The sequence below is a fragment of the Lepidothrix coronata genome, unplaced genomic scaffold (genome assembly GCF_001604755.1).
Source record: "Lepidothrix coronata isolate B3197 unplaced genomic scaffold, Lepidothrix_coronata-1.0 Scaffold325, whole genome shotgun sequence".
NCBI classification, from domain to species: domain Eukaryota; kingdom Metazoa; phylum Chordata; class Aves; order Passeriformes; family Pipridae; genus Lepidothrix; species Lepidothrix coronata.
Genome location: NW_016690505.1, coordinates 222,428 through 236,505, shown reverse-complemented (window position 1 = coordinate 236,505; position 14,078 = coordinate 222,428). Strand labels below are relative to the sequence as shown.

At 35.0% G+C, this 14,078-nt stretch overlaps 1 protein-coding gene across 1 annotated transcript in view; it reads right to left on the bottom strand.

Annotated features, from left to right (window-relative positions):
* Positions 1-43: 43 nt before the first annotated feature.
* Positions 44-14,078, bottom strand: part of YAF2 (YY1 associated factor 2) — a 32,945-nt gene continuing 18,910 nt past the window's right edge. The window contains exons 3-4 of the mRNA XM_017838139.1: positions 10,807-10,956; positions 44-9,250 (exon numbers count right to left, since the gene is read on the bottom strand). Coding sequence (XP_017693628.1) covers positions 9,013-9,250; positions 10,807-10,956 — 388 coding nt within the window. The 3' untranslated portion in view covers positions 44-9,012. The remainder of the gene's footprint in view (positions 9,251-10,806; positions 10,957-14,078) is intronic.

Genomic DNA, 14,078 nt, shown 5'->3' with positions numbered 1-14,078 from the left:
ATACATTTGTATATATTAAAAAAAATTACAACCACACACAATCTTTTGTTCACGGAGATGTTTATTTTTGTCTTCAATGTTTGTAGGGAATACGATTTCACTACAAAAGTGTCTCAGAGAAACTCCATTCAAAGTCTAGGCTTAAGAATGAAGGGAAAATATACTTTCAGCTGTACCAGTCCTGAGCAAAGTTTAAAAAAAAAATTAAAAAAAATCCTCTAGATATAGGAAGCAGCACCAATTAAACCACAGGGCCTCTTACTGAAATCTGCTCATGCTTTCTTTTCTGCTTGAGAATTGGTAAAAACTTAGGTAGGAAGAATTACTTTATTAGAAGGTGGACATAAGATTGTCAGTCCCAATCTCTCACCAAAAACCACACATTTTTTTATAGTTAGAGTCCAGGGCCTTAGTTTTACTTTCCACTAAGTAGTCAGGACTGCTAACAGCAAGACTGTTGCCCCCATGGTGTAACATTTTCTCTCACTTAAATTGGTTAATAAATATTTATTTATGTACTTCTTTTAATAAATATTTATTTCCTGTCAAGTTCCTGTAAAGTTACATTGTTCTTAGAAGTATACTACTCGTAGCAGTTATAAAAATTCCGATAACATCAGGTCTCAAAGTAATTCAAGTGGCTTACATTCTGTCTCATTCCAGTGAAAGGATTTCAAGCCATTGGTAACACTCAGTACTTAATAGTTGGTTTATCCAGGACATTCAATCTGACAAAGTAAATACTTCTAAGAGTCAGAACAGAAAAGGCACTTACTCCTTTTGGGGAAGACACCTGGCAGGTAAGATTTTTATTTTCAAAATAACAAGCCCTTTTTCTAACAACAAAATCCTTAAAAAACTACCATTGGATTAACATAAACTCTATGAACAAAACCAAGTTATGTACCCCTTCCCAAGAACGGTAATATTGTCTTTGATTGAGAAACTGAGAAATGTGAAAGCATCCAAAAATACTCACAAGTTTTATTCATTTCTGTGATATTCCAGTAGACCATCATAGCTGACTAGAGGAAAAAAAATCTCCTCCAGAAAATGTATGTTTTACAAATTGAAATTTCTGGACTGTTTCTTATTAAATACTTGTACTAGCAATAAAATGTAAGACTTTAGTGTATTATAACCAGGAACATCACCCTGGTTACAACTGATAACCTTTACAGAGGAGTAAATCTTTTGTCAAACTTCTTTGCAATCGAACCATTGCCTCAGCGATGCTCTGTATAAGGCACTTAGCAAATTTTAAGAGCATCTGACAGTACTGTTGGTAGTCTTGATTTGGTTGTGAGGATGGTCTAACAAGCTGCAAGATTAACAGAGTAAGGTGTGGAATAATCATTGAAAATAGCCATATGAACTACTGGTCACAAAACTCATTAGAAGCCACATCCATTGTAGTTTGGGTTCCTATTACCCTTGCAACATAAAGCTACACTTTTTTTTTCTAGTAGTCCAGGAATTAGACCTTTAAAATTGTATATTGGCTAATTGTACAAGAGGAATTTATTTTGTTCCTGACTAGCTCTTTAATCAAAACTTCTGCTCTTTCAATAAATTACCTGCATCCAGGAGTGAAATGTTCATAGTATTTACTATTCAATTCACAAACCCCTACATCTATCTTTAGACCAAAAGTCACTGAACCAACAGGTATCAAGAATTATAAAGCAAGACACACCTCTAAAAGTGTGTAATGCTGCCTACTTCTAATACAGTACACAGAAAAACGAATACTAATAGACGAAGAAGCCATTATATATGGTTCTTCTAGGGATTATTCTGAAAATAAATTTTCTTTGTTCTTCCTCCCTCCCCTCCTTATCCTCTGTGTTGGACTGTGGGTTTTTGAAGGTCTTTGACATTTTAGAAACAGAAGCTGGTTGGTTGGAATTTCTGTAGGAAAGCTGAGAAAGCGCACAGTATCTGTGCATGCTCCTAAGACCTTCTCTAGCAAGGACTGGGAGCATTTTCTTAGACCTTTCAAAAAGCCTCCAGGTACTGCAAGTTACTTGGCAACATTATGCCTGCATCAGTTGGAAAGCATTTTGCTTATTTTTCCATGCCTGGAAGCCTCCCAGCACAGAATCAGATCATTTGCAGAAATGCAGATAATTGGCATCCCAGAACGCCAGCTACCTCAGCCAGAGTGCTCGAATGGGACAGGATCAGTGTAACTAAGTTTGCTCAGCAAGAAGCTGTTCAGTAAGTCAATTATATAGAAACAAAGACAATGGCGACAAAATTGATAATGACCTCTAAGCTTCACATACCATTGTTAGTCTTACAGAAACCAGAATATAATTGAAGAACTGGGAACAGCCATCAAATTCCCCACTTACAAAAGCAGGCATAGTAAATTATTTCAAACTCACTGCATCCACGTATGCTATAGATGTACTTAAAAGAAAAAAAAAAAAGAGAGGAAGGAATCAGAATGTGTTTCCTTCAGAGCTGGAAGTGGTGATAATAAATACACATAACCTGAGGAGATTTCCCTTGCCTAGATTAATTCATAGCTGAAGGCTGTTACAGTAAGAGATGATCAGTCAGATAGCAGATTTGCTTTCTGAGATCTGTGCCATCAGGAACTGGGCTTGACATTGAAGCATTTTTATTTATTCTGTGCAAAGAAGGATCAGTTTGAAATAGATTATTCATGGATGGCAAGTATAGATTAGATGCATATAAACAGCAAATTAGATCTGTGTTCCCAAAGCGGGTATTCACTCACCTGTCTTAACTAACAGATGCAAAGTGATTGAACAACTGCATCTTTTTTAAGCGACAAATACCTGGGAATATCTTGAACCAAATTCAATTTGTATTTTGTAGAACCCAGTGAGACTGGGAAGGAGGTAAACAGCCACATTTCATTAGCCCAGGTTACATTTATTTCCTTCTTCTGCATACTTTTGCTTCTTCATACAGAAGAGGAAAATTGGGTGTGCAAGGGTAGCAGGTTATCAAAAACTACATTAATAGTCTCTTCTCAGCCGTCTCCTCAGCAACTCTGATGTAAATTAGTGTTACACTGGTCTACAGCCACATTTCTTAAAATCTTAAAAGTTAAAGGGGGCATGTTCACTTTGCTTTGACCAAGATAAATATTTATACACCGATGTGCTGGTTTTGGCTGGGATACAGTTAATTTTCATCACAGTAACTGGTATGGGGCTGTGTTTTGGATTTGTGCTGGAAACAGTGTTGATAACACAGTGATGCTTTGGCTATTGCTCAGCAGAGCTTACACAGAGTCAAGGCCTTTTCTGCTTCTCATACCAATGCACCAGTGAGAAGACTGGGGGTGCACACGGAGTTGGGAGGGTACACAGCCAGGATGGCTGACACCAAGTGACCACAGGGATCCCAGACCATATGGTGTCATGCTCAACATATAAAGCTGGGGATAGAAGAAGGAAGCAGGTGACATTCAGAGTGATGGCATTTGTCTTCCCCCATCACCGTCATGTGTGACAGAGCCCTGCTTTCCTGGGGATGGTTGAACACCTGCCTGCCCATGGGAAGTGGTGAATGAATTACTTTTGTTCTGCTTGTGTTTGCAGCTTCTATTTTACCTGTTAAATTGTCTTTATCTCAACTCGTGAGTTTTTGCACTTTTACTCTTCCAATTCTCTCTCCCCTTGCACCAGAGGAGAGTAAGCAAATGGCTGTGTGGTACTTATTTGCTAGCTGGAGTTAATGCATGACTCTGTTAAACAACAGAGAACAGTGTAATTAACTACTACACTTTTCCAGGTGGCCTAGGTCCTGAAAATGTAGTCCTGAAGGGTTTCTTGCTCAAATATTCTTCCCTCTGCCAAGATATGCCACAATTTCTACAAAATAATTAACATTCTGGAACTAATTTTTTAACTATTGTTACTGAACAACATTTTTCTGGTGGTAATTTTCCTTCTAGACATATGAGACAAGGAGTGATTAGATAATATCACCATTTCATCTTTTACAAAACCCAAAATGGGACAGCAATTTCTTGTGATCATTCTTAGTAATATTAACTAGGAGCTATGGAATATGCTTTTGCTCTTCATCTTCCATGTTTAACTCCTTAAAAGTACACCTAAAACTTCTTGTGCCCATTAAACTGCTCTTAAAATCTCCTGTGTCAGTAGACAGAGCAAGTTCATTCTGATAACTTTTATCTGTCTCCCACAATAAAAGGGGTAAGATCAGGACCAAATACATCTGAGTGATTGCATAATATACAGTGGTGGTTTGTTTTAATAAATTTTCACCAACACAGTTAAATAAAGGGCGTAAACAGCTCCTGTATCATTAAGTTCGCAGGATCTGAAACTAATTTATTTGTTTGCTGCATTTTCTTTCACTGTTTGAATCCAATGATATAGTTTAGGCCTCAGCCACAGAAAAATTCTTGGGAAAGTCATGTAAACATCACTTGCTGTTGGATAATAGCATTTTCTAGCAAGTGTGCAGCTATCCATTGCTGTTTCATCATTTACTCCATTCCAGACAGGAAGTTACAATAATTTCTATAAAGCACTGACTTCTAATTAACTTGTGAAGTACTTTTTCAAGTTTAATTTAGTGGTTAAATCCTGTTAATTCCTGTTAAAATATGGGTTCTTTAGATGTCAAACTAAGCTCAGTCTAAGACTGTTGTCTGAGACAAATCTTTTAAGTCTTCTTTAACAGTTTCTCATCTTGTTAAAACTTTGACAGCCCAAAAGAAATCCATCTGAGCTTCCTCAGTTTGACTGATTTTACCATACAGTTTTTCTAGCTTGTGAAGTTACAACCTTTCAAACTTAGACTGCTTTGGCATAAGTTGGGGCACAATTTGAGGTTAGTAAAACCTTTCAAATCTCAAACTGTATTTCCAGCACACCCAAATCTTAACATTAAGATAGAAGTACGCATTTGCAAAATGCCATATTTGACTGACTGGTCCACAAGCCAAAACCAGCACTAACTTTTGTCTTACCTATCTTATTCCTGAGTAAACACAGGCCATATTTACTACAAGTATAGCACTTGCTGTTGCCTTCGGAGAAATTAAATTTAGATGCCTTTCTATTTCCATACAGTTTCAGATGTTTGTAGACTCCCTAGTAGGGAGAAGAATCAAATAAAGGCATGTGACAGAAAGAAAACAAACAGATACAGTTAAAGAACCCTGATGTACATAAAAAATACACAATAGACAGTTCCATAACAAATCCATCCTGTATAACAAAGTAAAATCAATCAGCATAATGTGGGAAACTGTCAGGCTTTTGAGACAGGAAAAAGTAAAGAATCTAAGATGCAAGATGTGAAGTTTAGAAGACCTGCCTAAACACTATAGTGAACTGGTAGAAACAAATTCTAGAAAGTACTCTCTCTCACATGGCTACTTGAAAATGTGCTATTCATAATATTAAAAAAAAGTAAAGTGCACAAATTATAAAATCAAACCCTTTTTGAGATTTTACAATCTATGCTCCAAAACATCAAATATCTAGATAAAACATATAATAGGTTAAAACATCAGTCATTGTATTAATATCAAGACTATTAATATCAAGAATTTTAAATTTTTAAATGTAATTTATTTATTACTATCATCTCTGTTGGAATCAAGATTTATATGGTATAATTTAACCTGCTACTGAGTAGAACTTTTGTTTATCTCAAATATGTAGACTTAAATTCATGAAAAAAAAAATCAGTCTCAACTATATTTGTTCTTTTCCTTATAATTAATATAATTATATTAATGGCAAAGTTAGGAAGATAAGAGACTGAATTACTGTACACTTTATCAATGAACTATTTATACTCCATTTTCCCCCATTTCCCCCCCCTTTTCCTTTCTGAAACCAGACAATCAATCAACACATAAAGGAACTCATTTACATGGAACACTATCACACTTGTCTTTGTTGGGCCACCATTTCATGAACAATCCAGGATTTATGGCTGTTGAAGACTGGTGCATATATAGATTTAACAAATAACAGTTCTTATGCAGAGAGCAATCACAGAGAAAAATAGCTAATCAAAACACATTACAACATTAAATTTTCACTTTTTATAAATGGAGTAAAGATGCTTTTAAATATATTTACAGTTAGAAAAAGGACTTAGGATTACTACACGTCAAAATTATTTAAAAATTATGAAAGTGAAGTTCATTTAAATTATAACACTATGAACAGAGTCATATGCCATATTTTACTTCAGATTTTCTACTCTGCTGTCAGTATTGTCATATTCCTTTTATCACCAACAGGCAAAAATTATCTTAACTTTGCTTAATGCTAAAACAAGTATAATTTCAATGAAATGCTAGCAACCTAATAGTTCAGTTAAAACCACCACAGCTTTTTAGATCCTAGCTGACTTGTGTTGTATCTGTAGTTAGAAATTGTTTTTCAATGTCTTGTTCCATAAAGAACAGTGAGATCTTTCTGCATTCTTTTTGATTACAGCCATACTTGTACCACAATTTAGAGATTATTCTCTAGAGACATAGTACAATCCACTCCATCCTTCCTTCCTTCCAAACTAAATGGTTACTTATTTCTCAAGATAGAGTCCTCTTGCGGGCAGTGCTGGGTGGTGTGTTCACATAAACTTAAATGAAAATACACTTCCCGTTTAGTGAATTCCTGGTAATAGATTATTATTTGTTCACAAGGAATTCTGAAATGTGATAGCATTCATTACATTTTAAATTAGAAACACATTTCATAAAACTTCTTCCAATGAGATTTGCTATCCTAACACTGCTTACTTTAAAGAGTTTCAGCTCTTTTGTAATCCATTACATCAGTACAGTGCCACCTAAAAATAAAAAAATAAAGTTGAGAAGCATGTATTTCTCTTTTAAAAACTAGTGTAAGTTATTCCGAACACCAGCCCAGCCCAAAAAACATTTAAGAACCTTAAAAAGCATTGTTTTACAGATACTAAGAGTTGGCCAGGTAACAGCAATGAGCAGACATCCTATTTAGTAAGATAAAGCAGAATACATAATAAACAGGTCAGTAGTTATCCATCTGAAATAGCCTATAATTAACATTTGATGTCTAGAAAGTTTAAACAGCAACACCAAGGAATGAGGTATGTATGTTCTCAGATATCACATCAGACTCTCATTTTATGCAACTAACTGTATTTCACAACTAGCATCTTACAAAATAGAACAGTACCATTGTGCCTGAAGAAGTACTGCATTAAAAACAGAAAAATACATTACTACAAGAAACCATCAAACATCACAATTGTCAGGGGCTACAAAAATCCATTGTTTTAAGTTTTTAAGAAGACATATCATATGTTGGTAATAATTTGGGGCTGGATTCACTACCAAGAAGGTCCATCCAACTTTTACATGGGCTTTAAAATATATTTACTTTGAATGAAAAAGAAAAGGCTCATAGGAATGTAAGTGCACTATCTCCCTAAAAGGAGCTAAATGGACTTTTGTACTGAACCAGAATCTATAATTTAAAATCTATACATGAATTGTATGTATGTATCAAAACACTTATTGGTTGTAAACAAAAATGCAAAATCTGTATTCACAAAAATATTTTATTGGTAACTTTACATAATACCAGAAGGGACTGTAAATAATTCTGCTCTGTATCAGCATATTGCTAAGTGCTTAAATGTTGACAGTTTATGCCATAAAGCAGGATGGATACTGAGCTTTTTTCCATATGATTTATGACATAATACATTCTAATAGGCCAAATCAATATTAAAGAAATTGATTCAGGAACAAAAAATAATAGTATTGTTATTTTCTTATTCTTGTGCAACATCTGATATTCCTGTAATGAAATAAGTAACTAAGTGACACTAGAAAAATTTGGGGAAAAGAAACAGCACTAAGCAGAAATGAGAACTGCAGTTCTGTTATTTTTAAAGCTTTTCCAAACTTCCATATTTCCAAATGTTAGTTTTTGCCAAATGCATCATCATCTGTAGTTCAGTATTTGTTACACAACACAGAATACCAGTGTACAGCGACAGTGCAGTACTTCACCTGAATTGCAAGGCTGACTAATCAATGCTTAGAATGTGTTTTCTATTTTGCCTGTAAACATTACAATAAGTGTTTTAAGTGTCAAAAAATATTGGTAAAACCATCAACATAATTCAGTAACAGTAATCTAGTAAAATGTGTCAAACATTGGCAAAAATCCATACAAATGTTTTCTTTAATAACATTTTTCCTATTTAACCACACCAAGTACCAGCAGGTGCTTTTAAGAAGATAATTATTATGAAAATTCTGTTGCAGCAATAGTTGATTAAGTTGATCTTTGACTTGCATACATATAACTATGTTTCACAATTCCCAAATAATACATATTTAGGCAGCTTGAACTATGTTATAAAAATTTAAATTCAGTACATGCCAATAGAGGAGACTCCAAGAGTTGTGTTAGAATTCACTAAACTAAAAGTGAAAATGGACATACCAATAACACTGCATAATGAACATTCAAACCACATTTTCATGGCACCCTTACACATGAAGATAAAAAGTTGGTATGAACATGCTTTGTAAGCACTTGTAGATTGCATTTAAATTATTATAGAATGATAGACTATACTGAGTTGGAAGGGATCCACAAGGATCATCGAGTCCAACTCCGGCCCTGCACAGGATACCCCAAGAATCACACCATGTGCCTGAGAGCATTGTCCAAATGCTTCTTGAACTCAGACAGGCTTGGTGCAGTGACCATTTCCCTGGGGAGCCAGTTTCAGTGCACACTTTGGGTGATAAACCTTTTCCTGACATCTAACCTAAACCTCCCCTCACTCAGCTTCATGTTGTTATTGTTTCTACCACTGCACTTCTTTCTTTTTTTTTTTAGCTGCATAAATTATGTTCCAGTCAATATACCAATTATGTATGAATAACCTGTCATGAAAATGTGGTAACAGGTGACAGAAGTTATGTATTTGTACGTTTTGAAGAGAAGAGACTAAAACTGGAGGAAAAAAACTTTAATGAGATTCCCCATTCAGTGATGATGCTTCTCCTCGGGGTGAAGATGACCTGGACATTCCCCTCTCTGTGTTGTCAGAGCTAGAACCACTCTGACTGTGTTGATCTGCAGAAGCAGCACTGGAAGCAGGTGGTGACTTAGTTTTCTCCTTAAAGTCTGTAATTATGACTGTCAGATCTCCAACGGTAACTTCCAAATGCTGAGCGCTACTTCGATCCACATTTTTCAACCTTGGCCTAAACAAAGCAAATAATCATATTAAAAGCACACACACCACCTTATTATCTTGTCTCTCTCCTACTTTTTAGGAGCTCTGGAGAGCAAACATATATAAGACTGCTTTGTGCAACATCCAATACATAGGAAAACAATGTACCACAAGTGTTAACAGTGGAGTGTTTCCTAGTATGTTTTACGTTGAAATAGTTGAATATAACACATTACTACCTAAAATCATTTACAAGTTGACATTATGAATAATGTCACTGTGCAGCAATATGGATGTATTGCACATGTGAAGGTTTTTACTTTTAAAGATCAAGTCTTTATTGTGACTATAGGAAGTTACAAATTTGATCCAGTGAAACCTCTATCTCTGCAGCAGCCTTAAGCAACAATTCTATGTAGAAAATTATGTTCAATAACAAAGATGTTGGTATCTGTCTTTTCAACAGCACAGATAGTGTTAACTTGCAGCAGGTGTTACCTCATTTGAAAGCCTCACTAGGACCACCACTATACTATTTGAACTGGACTTTGTGTTCACAGTATAACTCTGGTATTTCTGGCATACACTGTGATTTAAATTATGCACAGAGATGAGTATTACACACAGTGTTGATAAGTGTCTTCATCTAATCTTTCAATTGTTTGATATTTCCTAACATCTCAGTGTCCTTAATCCTAAACATGACTTTCTAAATGACTGCTCTCCCTTGACTCTGTTTCTACCTGGTTCTGACCCTAATGATCAGGCATAGGAAAAGCATCTGCTACTTCTCTGCATAACTAATCCCAATGGATATTTCTGTCTTATATACTTCTCAGCTTCTCAGATTTTTGGCACAGCGCTATTGCCACAATAACTTTATGCTCAGTTTGTGATGAACTAGGGGTTAAACCTGCTGCTTTTGTTTAGCAGTTTGAACCTTCCTTCCACCTGGTCTTACAGCAAGATCAAGGCGTTTACAACAGCTTATCTGGACTGTAATAATTCATGTTTTCAGTTCTAAGAGTCCAAGGTTTCCTTCAGCATCCCAGATGCAGCACAGAGATTTTTAACACTAGATAATATACATGCCTTATTCTGTCACGTTAATTTATACCCTAGTTCAGCCCTTCAAAGCTAAAGGGTTCTGCAAGGCTATCAATAATCAAGTTACTTTCCCACTCATCTGCAGTCTGGTACTGGTTCTCTCTCTCCCCCACAACTATTCTATATGAAAACTAGTCACTCCCATCCTCTCTCTTTTCCAGAGATTAACATCATCAATTTGCCTATCAATAGTTTTGTATGGTGTGAGAAATACTTTGTAACCCTTAAAAGAATACCTTAGTAACTCTTAAAAAGTCTTTCTTTCACTATTCAATTGATCTCCATCTTCTGACCACAATTACATACTGCAGGTCTTCGCATTTTATAGACATCCTAAACCAATGAAACTTCACAGACCAATATTTAGCCTTATTGTTTGCCACAGCACTTAAAAAGCAGTACAATCAAAGAACATCTCTTATTTTTGTTTGCAAATTACATTTTACCAATACTGCAAAAGTTTCTAGATTTTTTTACCTGGTTTTCTTATGACTGTTCTTTTTGCTTGTTTCCTTTTCACTTTTTTCCTTTTCTACTTTGTCTTTTTTCTCTTTCTTTGATTGTGTAGGGGGCACAAATTGCTGAGGAACCTGCTGTGCAACCAGCTGAGAGACAGGTCGAGGTTTCCTGTGTGCACACATATATAGACACACATAATGCTTAGACTTCACAAGTCTCAAATTGTCTACTGTTCAGTAACTAACATTAACAATTACTATAAAAAGAAATATTGTTAAAACATACCTTGCTGCTAATACTTCATTAAGATAGCATATTAAATTTAAACGTATTACAGCCTTTTGTTTCACTTACTTGCATTATCAGCAGATTTTTTTTTTTTTATTCTACAGGATTTAGAGACAATATTTTGTGATTTGCCCTCTTCTCCCAGTTGTTATATCCAGTCAGAGACCTCATAGAGCGAACTCCAAAAGATAAAGCTCCCAAAGACAACACTTTACCACCCACTCCCAGCCCCCTAAAATGCTGAAGGGGTCTGTTTTGAGAGTACTCCAATACAGACATAGACAATCTGTATCCCAAAAAGGAAAAAGCTGACCTTTAAGAGCTAAAACCACTGTTGGCCTTATACAATAAAACATAAGTGTTTTCAGCTCAAACAAATTCATTGAAGGCAATAATAAATCCTGTTGTGTATCATTTTTATCACGTTCACTGGAAAAAAAATATACTGTGCTAATATTAGTAGGATATAACTGTCAGAAGACATATAGTTTGAGAGCTGGCAACGGAAACATACAGCCACATTCCACCAGTATACACAGTGCAGGTTTCGTTTCCAAGTTTTCATCCAAATTGACTGTGGGAAGAGTAAAGCAGGCAAAAGAATTTCAGCACTTTATTATTTTTACATTTTCCAAAATATTATTTTGAAATGGCTTAATTTTTATTCTGTTTTGTATTGTAATATAATTATTCTAGTTTGAAAGGAAATGTTTTCCTCTTTCCAATGCAAATGTATTTATCTATTTTCTAATTTTGGAATTAAGAAATTTCAAGTCATGACATATGAAAAAGAAGGTCCTACTAATACTCTGAAGATGTAAATTTCTTCTCCAAAAGAATGTTTACCCTGTCAAGCTCTTGAATTTTGTTAGTTGGGTTGTGACGTTGGGTTTTGCAATTTTGCAGGTTATATGCACTGTGACACTCTGAGAATACAAAACAGTTATTAAAACAAAAGAAGCTATCAGCTTTTACACATATTTATTTATCCCAACCCACAGTATCACGCTACTGGCACTTCTTGCTTAGATGAAGAGATGAGAAAAATAACAAAAGGAGGAAATCAACACAGGTCCCATTAACAAGTTATATTTTCAGTAATGATTGCAACAGTTCATATTACAGAGTGAAAGTCAAATTACAAGAATCCGTGGAGTGTGGGAAAGGCAGTTGATATAAATTAGCTGAGATTTTGTGAGTCTTCACAGCAAGTTCTTAATGAATTAAAATAAATTAAAGCAAAGACTATTAAAATTGTCAACACAATAGAACTTTGAAGTAAAAACTAGAGTACCATTTTTATACTCTTGAACTAAGCCAACACTGACTCATTGAGAGACAAAGAACTGGAACAATCACAACTGGCAACTAGGTATATCAATTGGCAACTATATGACTACAGGCTCTTCAGGAGGACCTTGCAAAGCACACATTGTACTGAGTCCATAACCACTGAAACAACTTGATGGACTACAAATGTGTAGGTTAACAGAGTACACAGGACATTTTTAAGAAAACCTGTCTCAGAATTGTTTTGACCTTTTGTCATAGCAGTTCATAACAGAGCAAGAACCACCAAGGCGTAATTGATGCCTGAGCTTATCACTTCAGGTGGAAAATATTTGTCACATATAAACAAAACTGATGATCTGTCTTGAAGATTGTTCCAGGAGATAGGGATACAGTTTCTCATGACAGTCAAGTGACAATCCCATTATTACTACACAGTGACCTGAGAGAATAATCTGACATGTTACTTATGAATTAAGACAGTAGTGAACTTCTGGACATAGAATGAATTGTTTCCCAGAACTGTGGACAACACCATGATTATGAAAACTTGTTAAATAGAGGGGGAAAAAAAGTCCTAGCCAAATAATTTTAGAAGTTCAATTTGTAACAATTTCAGTTCTTGAGGGCAAACTAGATAATTTATATTAGAGCACACCTGGGAAACTAAGTTTAGTTCTAAGTCCTATGTTTAGAACTTCTTAATACCATAAAATTAGTGAGACTGAAAAAAAAATCTTTGCAACAAGGTACAGAAGTCAGTTAATACAAAAAAGGCACAGAGAAATCATGTTTTGGAAGATGCATTAAAAATTATTCAAGAGGTTCTATGTGGTTTTGCTGTAACAAGGGATTCTACTCAGTTATTTTATTCCTTCCATTGAAACAGCCAGCTTTTGGTTGTCAATTATTTCTATAGCTGTCTATTAGTTATATCGATGTTCTAAATTTTATTATGTGATTTGTCACTTCCAGATTTATTAAATAATGCATTCAGTGTTTTATATTAAAAAATGAGAAAAAAAGTTATTCATATCTCTCAACATTAGGAATGTCTTTCAAGCATTCCATTTTTTTTTCTTTAGGTACTCAAAAGGGGCTACTAAATTGCAGCCAAGCACTTTGCAAGCCATGCAGGAGTTAGGAAATATCTTTATCACTCATGAAGCTTTAACCTGATAGAATTGTTCCTGACTTAGCAGTAGCTGAATCATGTCATTCAAGCATGAAGGAATTCATAGAGAAAAGGCTTTCTCAGAGAAGATAAAAGTAAGAGAAACTCTCCTGTAATAGGAAATTGATTTTGATGATTTGTCAAAATACATTTTAAATTATTGGTTTTCAAAACCAGTTAAAGACTCCTTGCAATAGGCTGCTACAGATTAAGTATATACAGACAGTGTTAATACTACCTTTTATTTCATCAATATACTTATGGTAATTTGCTTTTTAAGCACATTTAAGAGTACCTGAGTTTTCTGGTGTTTAGAAAGAAGTTCTATAATCTTCTGCATTAAGATTACAAGCACTGCTGCCTCTACCACTGGGCCACTATTGGACCACCTCAACTGAACAGTTCAGAACTACAAGCAGAAATGTTCATAAAAACAATACATATAATTTAGCCAGCCCCTAAAAGCTCTGTATTCTTACCTAGTAATGCCACTTCACTAATTTGAAGGAGAACCCTAATAAAGAAAGGCATACACTAT